General features: G+C 41.2%; 2 protein-coding genes across 3 annotated transcripts in view; one reads left to right on the plus strand and one right to left on the minus strand.

Annotated features, from left to right (window-relative positions):
• LOC126108925 (pre-mRNA 3' end processing protein pfs-2) overlaps positions 1-2,457 on the minus strand; it is a 175,317-nt gene extending 172,860 nt beyond the window's left edge. For both annotated transcript variants that reach the window (XM_049914295.1, XM_049914294.1), the window contains exon 1: positions 1,812-2,457. In XM_049914295.1, the coding sequence (XP_049770252.1) occupies positions 1,812-2,096 (285 nt within the window). In that variant the 5' untranslated portion in view covers positions 2,097-2,457. The remainder of the gene's footprint in view (positions 1-1,811) is intronic.
• A 394-nt stretch (positions 2,458-2,851) lies between these two features.
• The window catches only part of LOC126108747 (sperm-associated antigen 7 homolog), an 86,597-nt gene continuing 66,736 nt past the window's right edge, over positions 2,852-22,712 (plus strand). The window contains exons 1-3 of the mRNA XM_049914091.1: positions 2,852-3,049; positions 8,891-8,958; positions 22,081-22,169. Coding sequence (XP_049770048.1) covers positions 2,971-3,049; positions 8,891-8,958; positions 22,081-22,169 — 236 coding nt within the window. The 5' untranslated portion in view covers positions 2,852-2,970. The remainder of the gene's footprint in view (positions 3,050-8,890; positions 8,959-22,080; positions 22,170-22,712) is intronic.

Here is a 22,712-nt window from a genome sequence, read left to right on the forward strand (position 1 = left end):
GTTCAATGCTGCTTTTAAATGGTATAGTACAATGTTTTACACAGGAGTTTACATTATTGTAGCCGAGTTTAAATACACCATTTATCACTGGTCAGAAATGGGATAAACAAAGATACCAAAACATCTGACTTGATTCAGAACAGTTGCAGATCAAATTAAAGGATAATAAATTTAAAAATAAAAATATGAAATCACAATGGACAAGACTAGGGAAGGAAAAGGGTTGTGTCCTTTTCAAATGAATACCATGGCATTCATCCTAGGCAAATTATGAAAATGAATATCGTGGCATTCATCCTAAGCAAATTATGAAAACCTAAATCATTATGACTGAATGGGGATTTGAACCCAGTCTTCACAAATACAATGTCACTATCTTACCCGTGAATTATCTCACGAGGTGCAAAATAAACAAATAAATACAAACTTATGCAAACAGTAGACCATGAACATCCAGAAACTTAATAAAAAAGTAGAGTTCAAATATTTACATCCAGAAACTTAATAAAAAAGTAGAGTTCAAATATTTACAATATGAACAAAAAACAAATAGGAACTAGCATAGATATGTTGTTCCATCTGCAATATGATTAGCAGACCCACCCACGTAAGTCGATTTCCAGTTGAGTGAAAGAAGGAAATAGGCAGACGCTTGTTCAAGGCACAAACTACAAACTGTCCCCCCCTCCCCAAATGTGTGACCTCCCTCCTGAAGTAGCAGCATTAGTTGACAAACTTTTTTAATTTATTTTGTGCAACATAACAGGGGGAAAATAAGAAATAATTTACACATTTTGTTAAAGCTGTCAATGGCTCCACTCTGAAAAATAACTGGCACTGAAAGTGATCAACTGTATATGTAATAAGACACTACAGATTGAAACAAGGGGGGGGGGGTTATGGGCGCTCAACATCGAGGTCATCAGTGATGTTTGAAACAAAAAGGTCGTGAGAGACTTGGGACAAACCTGAATACAGCAAGAATGGGGGTGAGAAACTGAATTGGTTACTTTCCAAAGGTCTCATAGCAGCATTCTCTTTAACAACTGGGATATCATGGCACATTTAAAACAGAATGGCCAGATGACTAAATAAACTCCACTCCTTCCTATTGTGCCTTGTGCAAACCACTGTGTCACCTCACATGGAACAAAACTAGAAAAGTATCATACACTACTTGCAGAGAGAAATATAGGAGGAGGTGAAGGATCTGACAGTTCAAATACTTTCCAAACAGGTGTAGGAACTATGATTTTTCCACATAATATAACAAATACATATCCCTCTAAGTTCCAAGTTTCAACTAGGTTTCTTATAAAGATGAGATATTGTCAAAATCAGGTAAAAAGGTGTCTCATACAAGTTTATAATGCTATAAATAGCAGCAGTGAGTCTAATGTTACACGGACATGATTTGAAAAACATTACAGCAAATTATAATGCTCCGCACACACACCTATTCTCAACTACATCTCCCGTTTCATGATCAACTGTTACACAAAATTCAATGAAAACATTAAAACCAATTACTGCAAGCGACTGCACCGAAAGAACTTATTTCTGAGAACCCTAATACATTTATAACAACCCTTGAACCAACATAGGTACCAATTACAATTATGACATAACACTGCTTCAACTGTCAATATACTGAAGGAACGTTAACAGATGAGAATAAGTAACAGTATACTCGGTTCGTAATGACAAGAAATGCAATCATATACACAAATCACCGAGGCATGGAACAAACACTATTAATCTACCAGTCACAGGAAATCTATACATTCTAGCCTTTCCCTCATTATACATACCTCCAACATTTTAATTATTGCTGAGTTGTAGTCAACTGTCTTTCTCATAACCGATTTGCGCAATCGTTTGCCATCAAACTCACTATCCGCACCTACAGGGCCTGGTCTGGTGTACGGACGGAAAGGCTGGAAAAAATGTCCCCTGTGTACTCCTCTTGGATCGGTTCCATAACGAAGCTGTTGCTGCTGCGGCGGGGGTTGCTGGGGCGGTGGAAAGTTAGGAGGTGGTATGGAGAGATTCGGCATAGGGGGAGGAGGTTGACTAAACTGCACACTTTGCAACATTGTGAGAATTGCTTTGTAAACTACAACTTTTAAACCTAAAGTCTACGATGCTTCTCCCATATAATTAACATAACAATTTCGATATGTTTCCGCAATTTATGAAAACACAACACGATCGTCCTTTATTATACGCTATAGCAATAAAACACAATAAATGGATGCTGGCGGGCATGTCCTCTTTCCCATGCAACCACAAATTCCTATAAGTGGGAAACATACGATGTGTCACACCTACGCAGATAATACATCACCCAAATATTGGCGTTTTTTAAACATTGGTTAACCAGATTTCTACAAAATAAATTTCAGGTTTATCTTTATTGAACGCCAACTCAATACATTTGTCCACCATTGCAACAACGACGAGAACGAACAAATCGAATCAAACTGACAGAGATATTTAGTAACATTAAACACTACGCCAAAGAACTAAACACCATCGACCAATGCTATGTAAACGTCGAACGACAATTTTGCCCTTTTGAAATTTAAATATATTTACTTCCTTAACTTAAAACTTTAATAATAAATAACAAAAAACTTATGCTTTATTTTTTATTATTGCATTACACCGAATAATTACTGACCAATATAGTTGATTTTAGACCAAATGTTAATTTAAAAACGGAATATCAATTACATAAAACATTACTACATATTAATAAGTCACTGCCGTAAATTTGCTTCAATTAATTACATAAAGTCTTTGAGTAATGAAATGTAGTATATGATCATTGATTAGACACTACAATATCTTTGTTACCAGTGTCAAAGAAGTGTTTTGAAAAAGTAGTCGACCTTGTGTGAATATTTCATTGTGAAATTGTTTAGAAAAATATTAAGTTATTTACGCCTGTAAACAGGAAACTAAATTATGGATCTCTTAGGCTCAATACTAAATGCAATGGACAAGCCACCTAGTGTAAATGACAAACAGAGACTTATGATGAAAAGTAAGAATATAACCTACAAGTGTGTTGCTACTAATTAATTAATATATTATGTATACCGTCAATTCTTTGAATTATGTGACCGTCGAAGTTCTGTGTATTTTACATGTAATGTAGAAACGTTTTCATTCCCCCTCATCTTTGCTTTTTCCGCCTAGTGCCGCTTTGTTTACTCGTGTAGACCAATATCTACAAATATTTATATTGTACCTACTCATATCTCGCTGGTCACATCCCAGTCTTTCAGTAAAATTGTTTATCGCCAGCACTTAACGAAGTGCGGCTTGTGAACAACTGCATATAAACAATCGTAGTAATTGCTACTCAGCACTTCATTTAATTTTTTTTGTAACTGCAGATAAATCTTGGGCTACGCTTGTTGTGCACAAGTGTTTACCAGACAGTACTGCTTGTACTAAGTATATCTCATCTTCAGTTATTTGAAATACTTGCAACAAGTGACTGGAAAGATATGAAGACTATTAAAAGCTGCTGTCGAGTTTCTTGCTGTGCTTCCCCTTTTACATGCCATTGGAGTGTACTGTGTAGAAAAATAATTGATACAGTTCTATATGCGCTGCATTACCTGCAGATGTCTACAAAAAATTCGAACTGTAAACAACTGTTGGACTGAATCATATAAATTTTTATTGTAGTATTATAATTGGACTTCAGTATTTGATTAAATATACAGCAGTATTTGAAATATTGTCTGTTTTTACAGTAATGCAATCTGTAAATCCAATAAGGAGTATGATATACTTACTTAATATTCACCAAAAGTTCATAAGATATTTTATCTACTGTGTGCTAGAGCTTACTGAATTCACCTTGTAACTGTCAATTCAGATTCTAATTTTAGGTATTTGTAACATAGTATGTGTTGCCATGAGAGATATTGCAATTATATATAACTTGACAAAAGCTTATTTTTGCGTTCTTGCTTACAGGGCATAATAGCTGACAATTTTGATCATGTATGATGATGATCTTCAGATCTTAATGTTCACGGTGGTTAATAAGTTGAAATAAACAAATTCTAACACTTCAGCAGCAAACTCTAGTGCTGGTGTGTTAGAGTTTCTTTATTGTGTAACTTCCAGCTGATCTCTGGGACCACATCTTTGTCTCCAGGCTGAGTGCAGGGTTCCAAGCCTGACTAAGTTGAAGGCCACTGTCTTTATTAATTAGGTCGTGCTGTAGTCGGATTTCGATGGCCTCTTTAGTAACGCCGTCCCAGAAGTAGGAGGATTGATAGAGTATTTTTGTTTTTTCATAGTCCATAGTATGCCCAGTCTTTATACAATGGCCAGCTACAACTGATTTAGTGGCCTGGCGTAATTCGGTATGGCGCTTGTGTTCGCGGCACCTCTCTTCTAGAGTGCGGACTGTCTCCCCAGTGTATGATTTTCCGCACTGACAAGGAATTTGATAAACACCTAGTTTTTCAAAGACCTAGATCATCTTTCACTGAACCCAGTAGGGTCAAGGTTTTTGCAGGGGGTCTGAATAAACATTTCACATTGTGTTTCCCCAGAATTCTACCGATTTTTCTTGAGGTGTTTCCGACAAACGGAATGCACGCCAATGACTTGTGTTATTCTGTTTCTTCTTCTTGTTCTCTTGGTGCAGTCTGTCTGAGTGTGATTCTTATTTGCTTCTGGTTTACCCATTTTTCCGAAATGATGTCTTGACATGCTGCAGTTCTGCTGGAAGGCTCTCCTGATCACAGATCAATCATGCCCTGTGAACAAGTGTGCGCAAAATGCCTTCACACTGGGAGTTTTTGTAGCAAGTGAAAGCATTTAGGCACAAATCGGTGTGTTTAGGTTTTCTGTATACACTGTGTCCCAGCTTGCCGTCATGTTTCCGTTTCACCATGACGTCAAGAAACGGGAGGGCACCATCCTGCTCCACTTGCATCGTAAACTGTATGTTGGGGTGCAGCGAGGTGTGGTGTTCGAGAAATTCATTTAAGCTGTCCTGTCCATGTGGCCAAACAACGAATGTGTCATCCACGTAACGGAAGAAACAAGTTGGTTTTTGTTTGGCTTGTTCTAGTGCCTTCTCCTCGAAATTCTCCATAAAAAAGTTGGCTACAACCGGTGAAAGCGGGCATCCCATGGCAACGCCATCTGTCTGTTCATAATAATTTCCGTCGAACAGGAAGTATGTTGAGATGAGCACAAACTTGAAGAGCCTTGTTAGGTTCACCCCAACCCTGACATCTCTACCGATTGTGGACATTATAAGCGGTGTGGAGCAGGCCACCTACACTCTGCCAGCCAGTGAAGCAGAAGTACGTCACGAAACGTGCCGTGCGCTCACCGGGGCTGCACCACTGAAACAGAACATCTCGAAGGAAGAGAGGGCGGCCGTCCGCTAGTTACGCAGCGATCCTGAGTTGGTGATCTTGCCTGCTGACAAAGGAAATGCTACAGTACTGCTCCTACACTCAGAATATAAGAGAAAAATGTACAAACTTCTCAATGACGCAGCGTACAGAAGGATGGATGGAGACCCGACAGGTTGCCTTCAAAGAAGAACCGTTGAACTTCTTCACAGTACCTTTGATGGAAAAACTGTCAAGAAACTTTGAGCACAAGCGGCTGCACCGCCACGACTGTATGGGCTACCAAAGGTCCACAAGGATGGGACACCTATGCGTCCAGTAGTCAGCAACATAGGAGCAGCAACCTATGGACTGGCCCAACACCTGACGAGTCTCCTTAGTCCATTTGTGGAAAAATGTGAACACCACGTCCACAATTTAGTCCACTTTGTACAACATATACAAGAACCTTGGATCCAGAGTAGCGACTTGTTAGTGAGATTTGGCATGGTGTCCCTCTCCACTAGGGTGCCACTGAAAGACTCAATCAATCTGATAAGCAAGAAATTCAACAACAACTGAGCTAGGCTCATCGAGTTTGTGCTCACCTCAACATACTTCCTGTTCGACGGAAATTATTATGAACAGATAGATGACATCGCCATGGGATGCCTGCTTTCACCGGTTGTAGCCAACTTTTTTATGGAGAATTTCGAGGAGAAGGCACTAGAACAACCCAAACAAAAACCAACTTGTTTCTTCTGCTACGTGGATGTTTGGCCACACGGATGGGACAGCTTAAATGAATTTCTCGAACACCTCAACTCGCTGCACCTCAACATACAGTTCACGATGGAGGTGGAGCAGGATGGTGCCCTACCGTTTCTTGACGTCCTGGTGAAACAGAAACCTGACGGCAAGCTGGGACACAATGTATACAGAAAACCTAAACGCACCAATTTGTACGTAAATGCCTTCAGTTGCCACCACAACTCCCAGCGTGAAGGCATTTTGCGCACACTTGTTCACAGGGCATGATCAATCTGCGATCAGGAGAGCATTCCAGCAGACCTCCAGACAGCATTTCGGAAAAATGGGTACAACCAGAAGCAAATAAGACACACATTCAGCCAGACTGTGCCAAGAGAACAAGAAGAAGAAACAGAATAACACAAGTCATTGGCGTGCATTGTGTTTGTCGGAAACACCTCAAGAGAAATCGGTAGTACCCTGGGGAAACAATGTGAAATGTGTATTCCGACCTCCTGCAAAAACCTTGACCCCACTGGGTTCAGTGAAAGATGACCTAGGCCTTTGAAAACCAGGCGTTTATCAAATTCCTTGTCAGTGCGGAAAATCATACACTGGGGAGACAGTCCGCACTGTAGAAGAGAGGTACCGCAAACACAAGCGCCATTCCGAATTATGCCAGACCACTAAATCAGCTGTAGCTGGCCATTGTATAGAGACTGGGCATACTATGGACTATGAAAAAACAAAAATACTCTGTCAATCCTCCTACTTCTGGGACTGCATTACTAAAGAGGCCATCGAAATCTGACTACAGCACGATCTAATTAATAAAGACAGTGGCCTTCAATTTAGTCAGGCACTCAGCCTGGAGAGAAAGATGCGGTCCCAGACATCGAGGACCGTCCCCGACGGCGGCAGCAGGGAGACTGCAGACCCCAGTTCAGACTCAGGTGCCGCTTTCCCCACCACCACCAGTAGCCGCTGCGCCAAAGACACAAGGAGAGGAACGATGGAGGGGGGGGGGGGGTAACTGCTAGTATATATAGGGCGCTGAGAGGAGCAGCTTAGCATTAGTCAGGAACCACCTGAAGATGGCATGGTGTACGTCTGCCGAAATATTGTGGAGAAATTACGACGCTACCCGGTTGGATACCCAAGAATTGTTCCAATTGGAAATATGCTGGGAAAACTTCAGATCGCATAAATTTTTCTTATTATAGGATTTTACATTTGATAAATACACTCCTGGAAATGGAAAAAAGAACACATTGACACCGGTGTGTCAGACCCACCATACTTGCTCCGGACACTGCGAGAGGGCTGTACAAGCAATGATCACACGCACAGCACAGCGGACACACCAGGAACCGCGGTGTTGGCCGTCGAATGGCGCTAGCTGCGCAGCATTTGTGCACCGCCGCCGTCAGTGTCAGCCAGTTTGCCGTGGCATACGGAGCTCCATCGCAGTCTTTAACACTGGTAGCATGCCGCGACAGCGTGGACGTGAACCATATGTGCAGTTGACGGACTTTGAGCGAGGGCGTATAGTGGGCATGCGGGAGGCCGGGTGGACGTACCGCCGAATTGCTCAACACGTGGGGCGTGAGGTCTCCACAGTACATCGATGTTGTCGCCAGTGGTCGGCGGAAGGTGCACGTGCCCGTCGACCTGGGACCGGACCACAGCGACGCACGGATGCACGCCAAGACCGTAGGATCTTACGCAGTGCCGTATGGGACCGCACCGCCACTTCCCAGCAAATTAGGGACACTGTTGCTCCTGGGGTATTGGCGAGGACCATTCGCAACCGTCTCCATGAAGTTGGGCTACGGTCCCGCACACCGTTAGGCCGTCTTCCGCTCACGCCCCAACATCGTGCAGTCTGCCTCCAGTGGTGTCGCGACAGGCGTGAATGGAGGGACGAATGGAGACGTGTCGTCTTCAGCGATGAGAGTCGCTTCTGCCTTGGTGCCAATGATGGTCGTATGCGTGTTTGGCGCCGTGCAGGTGAGCGCCACAATCAGCACTGCATACGACCGAGGCACACAGGGCCAATACCCGGCATCATGGTGTGGGGAGCGATCTCCTACACTGGCCGTACACCACTGGTGATCGTCGAGGGGACACTGAATAGTGCACGGTACATCCAAACCGTCATCGAACCCATCGTTCTACCATTCCTAGACAGGCAAGGGAACTTGCTGTTCCAACAGGACAATGCACGTCCGCATGTATCCCGTGCCACCCAACGTGCCCTAGAAGGTGTAAGTCAACTACCCTGGCCAGCAAGATCTCCGGATCTGTCCCCCATTGAGCATGTTTGGGACTGGATGAAGCGTCGTCTCACGCGGTCTGCACGTCCAGCACGAACGCTGGTCCAACTGAGGCGCCAGGTAGAAATGGCATGGCAAGCCGTTCCACAGGACTACATCCAGCATCTATACGATCGTCTCCATGGGAGAATAGCAGCCTGCATTGCTGCGAAAGGTGGATATACACTGTACTAGTGCCGACATTGTGCATGCTCTGTTGCCTGTGTCTATGTGCCTGTGGTTCTGTCAGTGTGATCATGTGATGTATCTGACCCCAGGAATGTGTCAATAAAGTTTCCCCTTCCTGGGACAATGAATTCACGGTGTTCTTATTTCAGTTTCCAGGAGTGTATTAAGTAGTATACACCTTTTGTAACTTTTTTCTTTCCTGTAATACTGACAGCTTTGTTAGCTTGCTGATGATGTATTGTGGCTTTCATGTTTCAGAACAGCGTGAAGCCATGTTGAAGAAAAAAAATGAAGATAAGGAAAAACTGAAGAAATTTAGGGAAGAGGTTTGTGTTAATAAAGTTCCGTGAAGGTTTGTGTAATGACTTGGCCAACAATGTAGTGCACTAATGCTATTCCTTTGGACATGCCATTCTTTATTAGATGACTAACTTATATTTATTCCTGTCTGCTTTGTGCATGGAGTTTGGTGCTTAGGAATTTTAAGCAGAGTTCTTTTGTAGGTATAAGCATTCAAGAGTTTGATATTATAATGAAAATTGTGCATCATTTGAGTACGCAGTTGTTATAAAGCTCTGAAAAGTTAACTAAGAAATTCTGGCTCAACTTGTTGCATCAGTTACAGTGACTATTCCTATCTTCTTCCACGAACTATATGTTTTACTCTTCTGTGAAAACTTTGTTCACTTTCCAGTCACTATATCAAATTAGGGCACGCATTAGTGTGACCTGTTTTTCTGTAAGTGGAGATACTGAAGCATCCAATGTACCTGGTTGTGGCATTGACCCATGGCATCATCAAAATAGTGGGCTTGTAATATTTACTATGAAAAATTTTAAAAGTTCTGCTGGAGGTGCCTAATATGTTGAAGGTAGTTGCTGGATAATAAAATAGAAACTTTTATTAGCTTGGTGTATTTATTTTCCAAGAAAACAGAACAAAATATAAAATTCCCACTTTCCCCTTCAGAGTGAATCAGTAACATAAGTACCACTTGCACCATCGGATGGGCACAAAATCGCATAGTCAAGTGGTACCCGAGATTACGAGATAGATTTTTTGAACCAAGTACCCCACTGAATAGATCATCACAAATTGTGACAACAGCATCACATGAAATTGTCACTGCTACAAGAATGAGCAATCTCAACCATTTTGGCAGGGTTTCCTCATCTTTGATGACACTTAACATATTCTCCCAGTACACCATTGTCCTGAAGGAAAGTAATGGTGTTCAATACGTCACACATCCATTCCACCAACGTAAGACTGTTGTACTTCACTGTTGAATCTCTCATGCAGCCATGATACAAACTGTTCAGGATTAGTTAACAACTCAGTACCGTACCAACAAATGGGTGAGTTAACTTTGTGGAGATATGAACACTAAGAAACAATCAGTAATTGACATAGCTTACAACATGACAGCATTAGCAAAGCAAAATTCAAGAAACTAACATGAGCTACATGTGAGCAGGAGATATTGAGCCAGGGCTGTTCTTGCTATTAATCCCTTCAAACCTGTGAAACCTTGTGCGTGCTAGAGTATTCTGTGAAAATAAGGGTTTTATGGGGGACACAGCTGTAAAGGAAGTCATGGTACATTCATTAACTTTCCCAGCTCACAGCTAATTTGTCACCTTTCAACTTAGCCTAGACCTCAGGTTATGTTGTAGTTCAGCCTGTCACCACAACACAATTAAAAAAAAAAAAAAAAAAAAATTCACCAGAATGCAAAACATCATTCCCCTCTGGGTTAACATCTCCACTCAAGTTAGTAGGCTTAGTAAACAACATGACCCAAGCCACCGCCCACAAGACATAAATGTCATATTATGAACAAAACATAAGACCAACATTTACATCTGAAACATACGAAGAAAAACATCCCAACACCATCTACATAACATATGTCATTGTTCTTCAAAGAATATATTGATGACTCTAATAGTTCCCTAGAACCACATTTTAGAATTAACAGCACACCGTGAACTTCTTTACTATCAAAATTTACAAGAGATTACAACCTCAAGCTATACACCTGTTGCAAAGTGACTTTTTCTCACATGCCACTTTTCGGATTAGCTGCTCATAGAGTATATCAAACGTCTCTTCATGGTAAGGTCACAAATCCAAGCTGGAGCATGGTACTAGGTGTTTCAGTTGACCTATCTGTCATCTTTTCTCTAATGATCCAGTTGCATTGTGTATATTTTGTGCAACTCGTGATAAGATTGATTGCTTCAACTTTCCCACAAACATATAAATAGCAATATTTTGTGAAACCAGGTTCTAAAGCAGGTTCTAAAGCTGTAAGTAATGAAACAGTTTTAAATAACTGCATATTGTACACTCATGATTTTTTAAGTTTGATGACTTCCAATAGCATACCAATACTTTCATATCTTTTCTTCTTACTCACTGAATTGACCAGTGGTACTGACAGACTTTATTGCCATTATTCAGTAATATTACTTTTAAATTGCTTTTAGACGCGAGCCTGAAAATCTTGCATCAAACAATTCGCATGTGTATGTGGGGACACAGAATTTTTATTGTTAGTGTATGCAGGCAAACCACTGTGTACAGATCCGAATGATGAATTTTTGTACCTAGAATGAAGAGGTCACCTCGCTGCAATCTGTCATCCAAAATTTCAGTTTTGCAATTTTAGATTGCAAACTAAATCATTTAGTTCCATCTGGAATATGAGGCAAGGGAAAGTGTCTCATGATTCAGGGATGTGCTCATTCACTGCTGGAGTATCAGATTCACTTTCCTCAGGTGATTCTGATTGCCCCACTTTGGTTTCCAGATTGCAGACAGGAGCAAGCAAGCCTGGCTGAAGTTAAGATTGGGCCAATGCCAGTTGTGGTGGTGTTTCTTTACTGCCCATATGCTGCCAATGTGTTGGTTTCACGTAGTCATTGTGAAGATAGTTTCCCATGACTAATGAGAGATGAGAAAACAGGCAATATATATCTAGTGCCAAAACTGAAACTGTCCCCATCTTCACTCTTGATTCATGGGTACTTACTTCTAACAAAGGTTGCAGTAACAGAGTGATCTGTAACATAGCCTGAGGTCTGGTTTAGGTTGAAAATCCGACAGTAAGTCGGTGAAACCAAAGAATGTGTCCTGTAAAAAGATCCATCTCTCGGAATGGAAGTTGTTTAGTGGTGTATAGCATAGCCCGAAGTATAGGTTAGGTTGGTAGGTGGTAATTTAGTGGTGAACTGGCAAAGCAAACGAATGTATACGTAAAAAGAAGCATTGTCTCAGAATACATCTATGTTGGTATGAGAATGTCATAGTATTCCTTTGTCTCGTGCTGCAAAACATGTTGTCTGCCCTCTGCTCTCTCATTGGCTGTGTAGAACCAGCAACTGGCATTCGTCTTTCGTTCCCATTGTACTTCGCAGCAACCACTGACAACATTGCTGTACGAAATGTGGGAGTATGACACTTAGACCTTACCAGCCTGGGCTTCAACATAAGGAGTATGTTTGTGTACTGAAGACACTCTTGCATCCATAATATTATGTTTGGTGTTAGTAGAAACCTGCAAATTTTATCATAGAAAAGCAGCAACATGTATGATCTTTTGGCTCTTACCAGGTCATTGCAATGGCAATGAAATGACTGAAATAAAATAATACATAATTTTAAATATCCCAAACTCCTTCATGACACCACATTAATGCAGGTGCGTTTTGATTCTACAATCAAAAATAATTTGAATTGATATATCATATACAAGATTCAAAATGGTCATTGACAAGTGTAACTGTACTTTTAGAAATAAAAAGTTAATGTTGCATATATAAATATCTTTCAGGAAATACATATTGACTCATTGACTGATAATAGTGATAGCTACAAGAAGGGAGAATGGGGTCAGCTGTACCAAGTGACATGTTTTCAGTACTTTGGTTGAAATACCACAATAGCACTAAGAACTAATGTTTCTCAGTTGACTGTTCTCAGTTCACTCTACAAAAGAGTTACATGTTTGCACCTGTTACTGTCCTTCCAAAGTTGTCACCAGTATTGTGTAGAACCCGTTGCCAGCAACGTGGAAGTCGTCGTCTATCGTTAGCAGAGCCGGTTCTGTTGATGATGTGAATGGAGCGGTCTAAAGTTATGGTGATTCTCGTGTACGACTGTCACGGTGTTATCCTCCACGGCAGACCGTAAATGCACAGTTTTACTGTTCGTTTTTGGAGCATCTTCTGCAACATGTTTTGCGAAAGAAGCGGCGACACTTTCTGCGTGACCCACCCATCATTTTGCGAGACAATGTGCGGGCGCATATAGCGCAAGCTGTGGCTGCTCTGGAAGTACTGTACCATCCACCGTACTCCCCGGGCTTAGTCCTTGTGACTTTGATTTGATTCCGAAGATGAAGGAACCACTTCGTGGCATTCACTTCAGAATTGTTCCAGAAATTTGACAGGCAGTAGGCCGCCAAGTTTGGTGTGGGTCGGACTTGGCACGAGCTGTATATATTAGTGTAGTTTCCGTGCAGTGGGTGGTGCAGCGGAAAAAGTACAGAACAACAATCCCAGGGTCTTTGTGTCAGGTCCGTATATAGAAGCTTTTTTTCCCTACCTTTATGTTACTTACACTAAAGAAATTGAAATAATGTTCAGTGCATTGCATTTATTAATATTTCTATAAATAACATTAAAATGAAAGGAAATTAAATTTTTGGATTGCAAATAAATTTCCAAGAAAGGATTGTACTTACAATATCTGCAAGAACTCCGCAAATAACTCTCCGAGACAGGGTTGTAATTGATGTGTACAGGACTCCGTATTCTGTTAGTTTCATTTTGACATTTGACCAGCCCTTGGCAGCAGCATGTGAAGAGTAGGTTCCCGGTGAAGGTAAAATTGACTGTATTGGCCGTTGGGGAAGAACACTAGCTATGGCTAAAGAGCTCATTCACTTGCTGAATCGTGAGCAAGTAATGTACAATTTTCAAGCCCATTGTGATGATATAGTAAGAATATTTCTCTATAGAAACTTAAAAAGTAACCATAAATAACCATATAAATGTAAAAATGTGGCAAGATGCTGTGAAAATTACTTCTTACCCTGTTTTTATGATCAATATCAACCGAGCACATGAAAATCATCAACTGTAAAATAATAAAACTATCTAATTTTACCTACAAAATTCTCATGTATAGCTTACAATTGCTTCCTGGAAATTTACTTGCAATCCCAAACTTTCCTTTTCAAGCCTTTTATGAAAATATTAATTACTGCAATTATTAAGCATTATGTCAGTTTATTTTCTGTGTAAGTAACGTGAAAAAAGAAAATAAAACAAGTTCCCAGATAGGGACTCAAACCCAAGAGCCTCAGATTGTCATTCTATACTTTTCCTGTCATGCTAATCACTGCCTGTCAACTACACTAAAATAAATGTCCTATGACTCAAACGAACTGTGTCAAAATTTCTATTTTTTCTTCTAATTGCGTGGCCATCTGGAGCTCCCACGTCTATCGCTTCCATTTCTGGTCGAGCCTTGCAAACACCATAAATTTGGACAAAAGCAGTTGTTACGAGTAGTTGCAGTCCCCTCATGAGTCATCACATGTACTCTTACAGTCACTCAAGGATGACACTTTCTTGGACATTACAGCACCATCAAACCATTTATACGAGTAGAGAACAAGAATGGTCACGTCGCACTTACCTGCGGTACTCGTGGGATACCCTAACCTTTTGATCCCGTAGTGTAGTTACAGTCAGTGTTTGTTGGATAACGGTTGCAACTTAACAGTACGTTGTCACTCTAACCATCACCTTTAGAACGCTGTTTCCCGTACAGTAGTGCCATTCTGGATATCTCCCCACAAAAATTACTGAAGCTTACATGAAATGAAACATTGTATAGGATTATTACTTTTTCCCATCATGCGCATTCAATTTTCAATCTTAAACTCATGAGCAATTTAAAATCGAACGCAACTTCTTAAATGGCTTCTTATTATTATCTTTCTTCTGACTACTTTAACTAATATTCTTCCATATATTGTACTTCCACTTCTCACCCGATCATGACATTTGTCTCAGTTTCAGTATTTACTAATCTTCAGTATCACATTTCCACTAAAGATTCTCCCCTTACAGAGAAACCTAGTGGCTCAGTCTCCCACAGTGACTCACATCTTCATCCACACATTGGTAACCACTGTGAAGTGAAGTGTATGGCAGAGGGTACTTCCCATTGAACCACTTATGGCTTCCTCCCACTCATTCATATATGGAGCACAGGGAGAATGATTATTTAATTGCAACTGTCCATGTTGTAATTAGTCTAATCTTATGCTTGCAGTCATTATGGGAGTGATACGTAGGTGGCTGCAGTACACCCCTAGATACGTCATTTAAAACTGGTATTTTAAACTTTGTAAGTAAGCTTTCAAGAGATTCTTCAAGCATGTGACAGTACAGTTTCTTCAGCCTCTCCATGACCCTCTCCCACATCTCAACCAAACCTGTGAGCATTCCTTTGCCTTTCCCTGTATATATTAATCCTGTTTGGTACTGGTCCCACACTTGATCAATATAGGGTGGGCCAAAAGTCACTACTCATCGTAATCTTACTGAATACAAAACAAACAGTTGCAGTTATGAAATAACTGAACACTTTATTGAAGCTAAACGATTATTTATAACATTCACTCTTGAGTTGTTTTGTGGATACATTTCATCAGACAAATTGGGACATGTAAGCATATTTGTTTACACAATGATTTATTAGAATCAGGATCTTCAAAATTGTTGTAAATAGCTTATTTCAAGACCTAATGCAGTTTTATAGCATAAACTTTAACATACCCCAAAAAGAATAAATACATAGGTGTCAGGTCAGGGGAACTGTGTCACGTTTACATTACCCTTCACTTTCCAATAACATTTCCTCCAAATACTTCATCAAAGTAGTTTGGCACAGCTGGCGAGTGAAGTGGTGGGGCCCTGTTGTGTTGAAAGGAAAGTGTCTGGAAGTCATCGTAGGTTATTTGTGGTCCATAATGGTGTAGGTCATCAACATTTCCAGTTAGTTCTCTCTACTTCGAGCAACACCCAAGTCCCAATTACTCCATGGCATGAGATGACACCCCAAATGGTGACACCAGCTTGACTTAACTGTGTCGCTAAAAAAAAATCTATATTTCTCTGTTTACCATCAGGCACTGTTGTATCTGTTGACATGGCTTGATATTGTGAAAGTTGCCTCATCACTCCAAATTCCCACAACTAAGCATGATTACCTTAATGTTTACAGTTGGTTGTGGTGGGTAGTGTTGGTTGTGGTGGGTAGTGATGTTTTAGGCCCACCCTGTATTCTAGGCTATGTTGCACAATTGTTTTGTAAGCTGTCTGCTTTATACACTGATTACATTTTCCTAGAATGCTACCAAAAAACTGAAGATGGCCACTTGCTTTGTCGATACTGAGCCTCTGTGATTGTCCATTTCATATCCCTACAAATACTTACAACCCAGGTATTTGTATGAAGTGGCTGATTCCAGTTATGAACTATTGATATTGTAGTCATAGGATACTCAGTTCTTTTTTTCAGTTTGTTAGGTGCTCAGTCCTCCATTTTTCAGTGCTGAAACAAGTTGCTAACCTTTGCTCACTTTGAAATCCTGTCAAGACCCGACTGAATATTTATGCAGTTTTTTGATACAGAACTTCTATATTGGCAACTCCATCATCTGCAAACAGTCTGAGCGGACTCCACTCACTCCACTCCACTCACCACTGACTTGCATGCTCAAATTGTGAAACACCCATTCTCAGCATGACAATACCCAACAAGTGTCTCCCTTGCAAATAACAAGGTTCCTGGTAGATATGTTACACCATTGTTACATCCACTCGAGCTGCTGTTTCAGCATTGTGATTCTTGACATTCTCCCGGCATATTTCACAACTGAACAGTCCACAGGTGTACTACCAGTCCAATATTTGCGCGCCATTGTCATGTGTGCTTATGAACTTAGTTTCTGGGGGTGCTCAGCCGACTTATTCCTCCTCGCACCACAAACCATTCCCTCTCTGATCCGCACCCGAGAGCACGCATTGGAAGTTGTGGAGACACTTTGTTGGAGTGTGTGGTAGCTTCGATGTACTTTACTCTGTCTGCCCTGGTTGCCAGATCATTGTGTTTGCTGAATGTCTTCTTAATTAGACCTAGTGCTGGTTTCCAAGCCTTGCTGAGATTATAGCTACAGTCCTGATTGATAAGATTGTCCCTAGTACAAATTTTGATGGTTTCTCTAATGACACTGTCCCAGTATGCCTAAGTCTGAACTACAACCCTGGTATGTTTGAATTCCATTGCGTGATTCTCTGACGAACACTGCTCTGCATTTGCAGACTTCGTGGGGTACATTAGTCGAGTTCCCAGCATCAATCTTTGACGATGCACACTGTTTGTGCAATATGTGTTGCCACATGGAGTTTGATACACCCCAGTGTTCCTCAAACCGAGGTCATCTTTGACAATTCCCAATAATGCCCGTATTTTATTGGGCACAAGACAGGCCTTACATGATGCTTTTTCAGTATATGCCCAACTTTTCCCGGTAGCACGTCAGTGTACGCCATTTAGGCTGTGATCACCTCTTCCTCGTTGGTGTCTTCTGTCTTCGCCATTTGTACTGGAGCGGTTGGGCGAAGAGCGCGCTTAATCTGCTATTATGAGTAGCCAGGTTCTGAGTGTACAGATTATCAGAATGGCAGATTAAGCACGCTCTTCACCCTACCCCTACAGTACAGAGAGTGGAAACAGAAGAAATCGTGGAGGAAGAGGTAGTCACAGCCTTTATACTATACACCGAAGTGCTGTCAGGAAAAGTTGAGTGCATACTGAAAAAGCACTGCTTAAAAACTGTCTTTTGCCCACTCAATAATATGCAGGCATTACCGAGAAGTGTCAAAGATGACCTCAGTTTGCGGAAGGACGGAGTGTATTAGATTCCGTGCCAACATGGTGAAAGATATTGGACAAACAGTGCGCATCACCAAAGATCAATGCTGGGAATGCTAGTGGCACCCTCGACTAATGTGCCCCAAGTTGATGGTTGCAGATAATGATGTTACAGAATATGAACATACCAGGATCTTAGAGCAGAAGTCTGTTTTCTACTGTGGTACTTGGTGCACAACTTGAACACCCAACTGGATTACCCCATACGTGGCTTGCATGTGATGATAGGTTTCAATACTGTCACACCTCTTTGGAAAGTCACATCCTGCTTGTTTGGTTGTAATTAGCACACATCATTACTGTGTGCTGTGCAGTAACCTCTGGAAATTAATAGTATCCTGTAGTTACAGCTTATTGCCAGTTAAACTACACCGCTGTGTTGTAGCTGAGAGACAAATATTTCTGGCATTACAGGCTTTGTGTACATTTCATATGAATGACCTGTGTACGCCAGTAGCTGACGTTACTGTATAACCCATTATTACATCAGACTCCTCAAATTACCAAGTGTGTATGGATTAAGGAACACCAAAAAAGAAGTGTCGCATATTCCTGACGGAGGTAGTATTGATCAAAACTTGAATAAAAGTATCTATAATTTATGTGTCTGGAAACCAATATCAGTTGAGATTGGGCCGTTTTGCTTGTTACGAGTAATGTGTAGTATTTGGTAGTGTTTTACTGTTCACAAGAGATGCGTGCATGTGTAGGCAGATGCAAATCCTTGACTAGGCACAGAAGTGAGACATCAGCATCGCTAGAATATCAATGTATGGGAAGGAATTGTTGTTGACAGACTCATACGGATCATGTGATGTTGCCATATTGCACTGTTCCACATATGATGGATTCGTGGAGGCAGTCTGGCAGCATGTCCTTGCCGTTCACCGGACATGAATCGGTTGGTTTTCTGGCTGTGGGTGCATTTAAATGTATCGGTGTATGCTTGACCCAACGACGGTGTCCAGATGTTACAGGGCGTGTAACAACTGTGTGTGACGCAAACTAAATGCAAACATGTGTATTTAAAGAGTGCAGAATCCATTGTGAAGAAACACTCAAATGTGTGTCAGCACTGCCTACAGTATCTATTTCTGCATAACAGATGGATAGGAATGAGAGGACAAATTGCCCCTTATCTCGACACGTTTTGGTGTCCGTAAATATCATTATAAGAACTTCCTTTGTATTTTAGACAAATACTACCTCTTGCAGAAATATGTGATGCTTGAAAACATCTTGTATAACAGTGCGCACACACACACACACACACACACACACACACACACACACACACACAAATGTTTTTATAATTAATGTTCAAAGATATTGAACTCACTTTCAAATATTGAAGTATTCATGTGGGACTGCCCAGTTTTCCCGGTGTGATTGGCAGCGACACCATTCGTAGGTGTGCAGCTGGATTTCAGTGTCCAATGGGCACAATTTTTTAGACACCAAAATGGGATGTATTCCAACTGTACAAGTGTTCTGGCACATATCAACAGGACTGTGTCAATAAAGAATCCCTTGAGATAAATGGTAAGGCCTCTGCCAATTGACATACACATACTCTTTGCCTTTACAAATGTCTGCTTGTGTCTGTATATGTGCGGATGGATGTGTGTTTGTGTGCGAGTGTATACCTGTCCTTTTTTCCCCCCTAAGGTAAGTCTTTCCGCTCCTGGGATTGGAATGACTCCTTACAGAGGGAAAGACGAAAGGATGTGGGTTTTAAGGGAGAGGATAAGGAGTCATTCCATTCCCGGGAGCGGAAAGACTTACCTTAGGGGGGAAAAAGGGACAGGTATACACTCGCGCGCGCGCGCGCGCACACACACACACACATATTCATCCGCACATATCCAGATGCAAGCAGACATATGTAAAGGCAAAGAGTTTGGGCAGAGATGTCAGTTGAGGCGGAAGTACAGAGGCAAAGATTTTGTCGAATGACAGGTGAGTTATGAGCAGCGGCAACTTGAAATTAGCGGAGGTTGAAGCCTGGTGGGTAACGGGAAGAGAGGATATATTGAAGGGCAAGTTCCCATCTCCGGAGTTCTGATAGGTTGGTGTTAGTGGCAAGTACCCAGATAACCTGGACGGTGTAACACTGTGCCAAGATGTGCTGGCCGTGCACCGAGGCATGTTTAGCCACAGGGTGATCCTCATTACCAACAAACACTGTCTGCCTGTGTCCATTCATGCGAATGGACAGTTTGTTGCTGGTCATTCCCACATAGAAAGCTTCACAGTGTAGGCAGGTCAGTTGGTAAATCACGTGGGTGCTTTCACACGTGGCTCTGCCTTTGATCGTGTACACCTTCCGGGTTACAGGACTGGAGTAGGTGGTGGTGGGAGGGTGCACGGGACAGGTTTTACACCGGGGGTGGTTACAAGGGTAGGAGCCAGAGGGTAGGGAAGGTGGTTTGGGGATTTCATAGGGATGAACTGGAAGGTTACGAAGGTTAGGTGGACGGCGGAAAGACACTCTTGGTGGAGTGGGGAGGATTTTGTGAAGGATGTATCTCATTTCAGGGCAGGATTTGTGGAAGTCGTATCCCTGCTGGAGAGCCATATTCAGAGTCTGATCCAGTCCCGGAAAGTATCCTGTCACAAGTGGGGCACTTTTGGCGTTCTTCTGTGGGAGGTTCTGGGTTTGAGGGGATGAGGAAGTGGCTCTGGTAATTTGCTTCTGTACCAGGTCGGGAGGGTAGTTGCGGGATGCGAAAGCTGTTTTTAGGTTGTTGGTGTAATGGTTCAGGGATTCCGGACTGGAGCAGATTCGTTTGCCACGGAGAGAGAGAAGCAGGAGGCCATAGTAAAACCTTAGAGCACACATTTAAATGGTGTGCCAATAAGATTGCATAATTCAGTTGTTGACTAGAAGACATTAGTTACTTGGAAAGTGGAAATGATTCCATTTTAAACTCATCAGTGTACATTGTGGTTACATGTGGAAACCAATAGCGGACAAATGCTGTCAGAATTTCCTCAACAGACTTCTATTCTTTGTGCAAATTTCCATGATGCATGGGATGGATAAAAGTAATGGCAACACTGTTGTAATTTATACCAGAATTTATTGACTGATGTTCATCGTATTTCATGCTCTCAATATAATCACCCCACATATCGATCACCTTCCCCCACACAGACATACGGCCCCATATACCGTCAGTGTATTACAAGGACAGCCCTTTGGCACAGATAATGTCTTCTCTTGTATTGTAACCCGTGCCACGAAGAGGTTCTTTCATTTTCGTGAACATATCATAATTGCACGGGCTCAAATTGGGTGATTATGGTGGATTTCAAGTATCTTTCCAGGATGGCATGGTGAATGAGAGGCCTGAGGAAATGAATAACACTTTTGCACTCTCCCACTGACCACTGACGATCAGTTCATCGGCCCACGCACTGATGAAAACTTGCCAGTCAGGTTTTTTTTGTATGTGAAGTCCAGAACTCGGATATCAATTTGCCAAAGCAGTTTGCTACATCTCTAAAAACTAATCAAGAAAAAGACTTTGAAGTTTTCTGACCACCTTGAAGATGCTAAAGTAAAATAATTTTTTATGAAAGCAGCAAGGCTCTGTGGTGGAGTGTTTAACTGCCACTTGAGGAGCTTTGGTTTAATTCCTGGTGTATTTTTAAATGAGGGTGATGTTCTAAGACCACTTCCATGAAGCATAAAATACATAAAGATTGGAGGTATTTAATTTTTAATGTATTTTTTTTAAATTTAAAAAATCTTGATTAACAGTCAGTTATAAAAGATTGCTAGCTAAGAATTTACATTTGCAATAAGAATACATGTATTTTTCATAAAAAAAGATAATTAGGTATGTGTTAATTAACACATATTTGATGAATGTTATATTTAAAAGAGATAGGTATTTGAAATGATGTCCAAAACAAGATTTGATTCAGTGATTATCATTCCTGCCTGCTGTTGATTGTTTTCCATCTTTATGTATTTTATGCTTCACAGAGATGCTCGTAGAACAGGCATCTTTGTTTAAAAATTTCAATCCGCTGGCCCCCAAGTGGCAGGTGAGCATTCTATCACATAGCTGTACTGCTTGTGGGACGACTGATCTCACTTCATTGTATTGACGATAGTCGGAAAACTTAGAAATTGATTTTCTTGAGGATTTTTGATAGTTGGGTCAAACAGCTCTGGCAAGTTGATATTTGAGTTCTGAACTTAATTTACCACAAGTATAAAATATTACAAAAATCTGACTGGTGTGAGGTCAAAATATTGTGTCTGTCACTGTATGTTCCAGTGGTGATTACTGTACTGCACTAGCTTTTTTTTTAGCATTGGATGTGTAGCATTAAATTATTTTGGCTGTTTTGTGTATTGACAGCAAATGTTTTCCCTGTACTCTGTATTTAATTTACGTGTCACTTTACATTGCAGGTAGAGAAGACGATAGAAGAATTCATCAAAGATGACAGCAAGGGGAGGCACGTGTTTGAACCAATGGAGCACGTGCTCAGGAGTGTTGTGTAAGTATGTCAGTCAATGGAGTGCATGACATTGAACAGGACTAAACTCAGTGATAGTTGTTTTGTAAACAAAACCGCCTTTTCTTGCTGCAACTTAGTACATCTTTCCCACACGCATTTCACCTTTTTCTTACTCTAAGGCATCTTCTTCAGTGGGATCTAGAATGATGTAGTTTTTGTTATTTCTAGATTATCAAACATCTCACATGGCATTTTTTTCATTTAAATAAGTGATTACTTACAGTTTGTTGACATCGGCGCTTTCTCTCGTCTGGTCTGGAGGTCGCACCACTGCTTCATTTCCGAAACATAAGCACAATTTTGTATTTCGAGCTTTTTTTTTTTCATACTGTTCACCACGTTTCTCCTTCTTTGTGGTGCACTATTATTCTTTTGCCACTGGTCATAGCTGTTTGTTTGAACACCGTGCTTTTAAAGATGTGTAAACATTGTGAGTCCATTATGTGTTTCCTCCTGGTTGGTTTGCCAACCTTACGAAGTATATGTTGAAAACTAACTCTATTCATGATGTTCTCTCTCTCT

Source organism: Schistocerca cancellata, chromosome 11, assembly GCF_023864275.1.
Source record: "Schistocerca cancellata isolate TAMUIC-IGC-003103 chromosome 11, iqSchCanc2.1, whole genome shotgun sequence".
Classification (NCBI taxonomy): domain Eukaryota; kingdom Metazoa; phylum Arthropoda; class Insecta; order Orthoptera; family Acrididae; genus Schistocerca; species Schistocerca cancellata.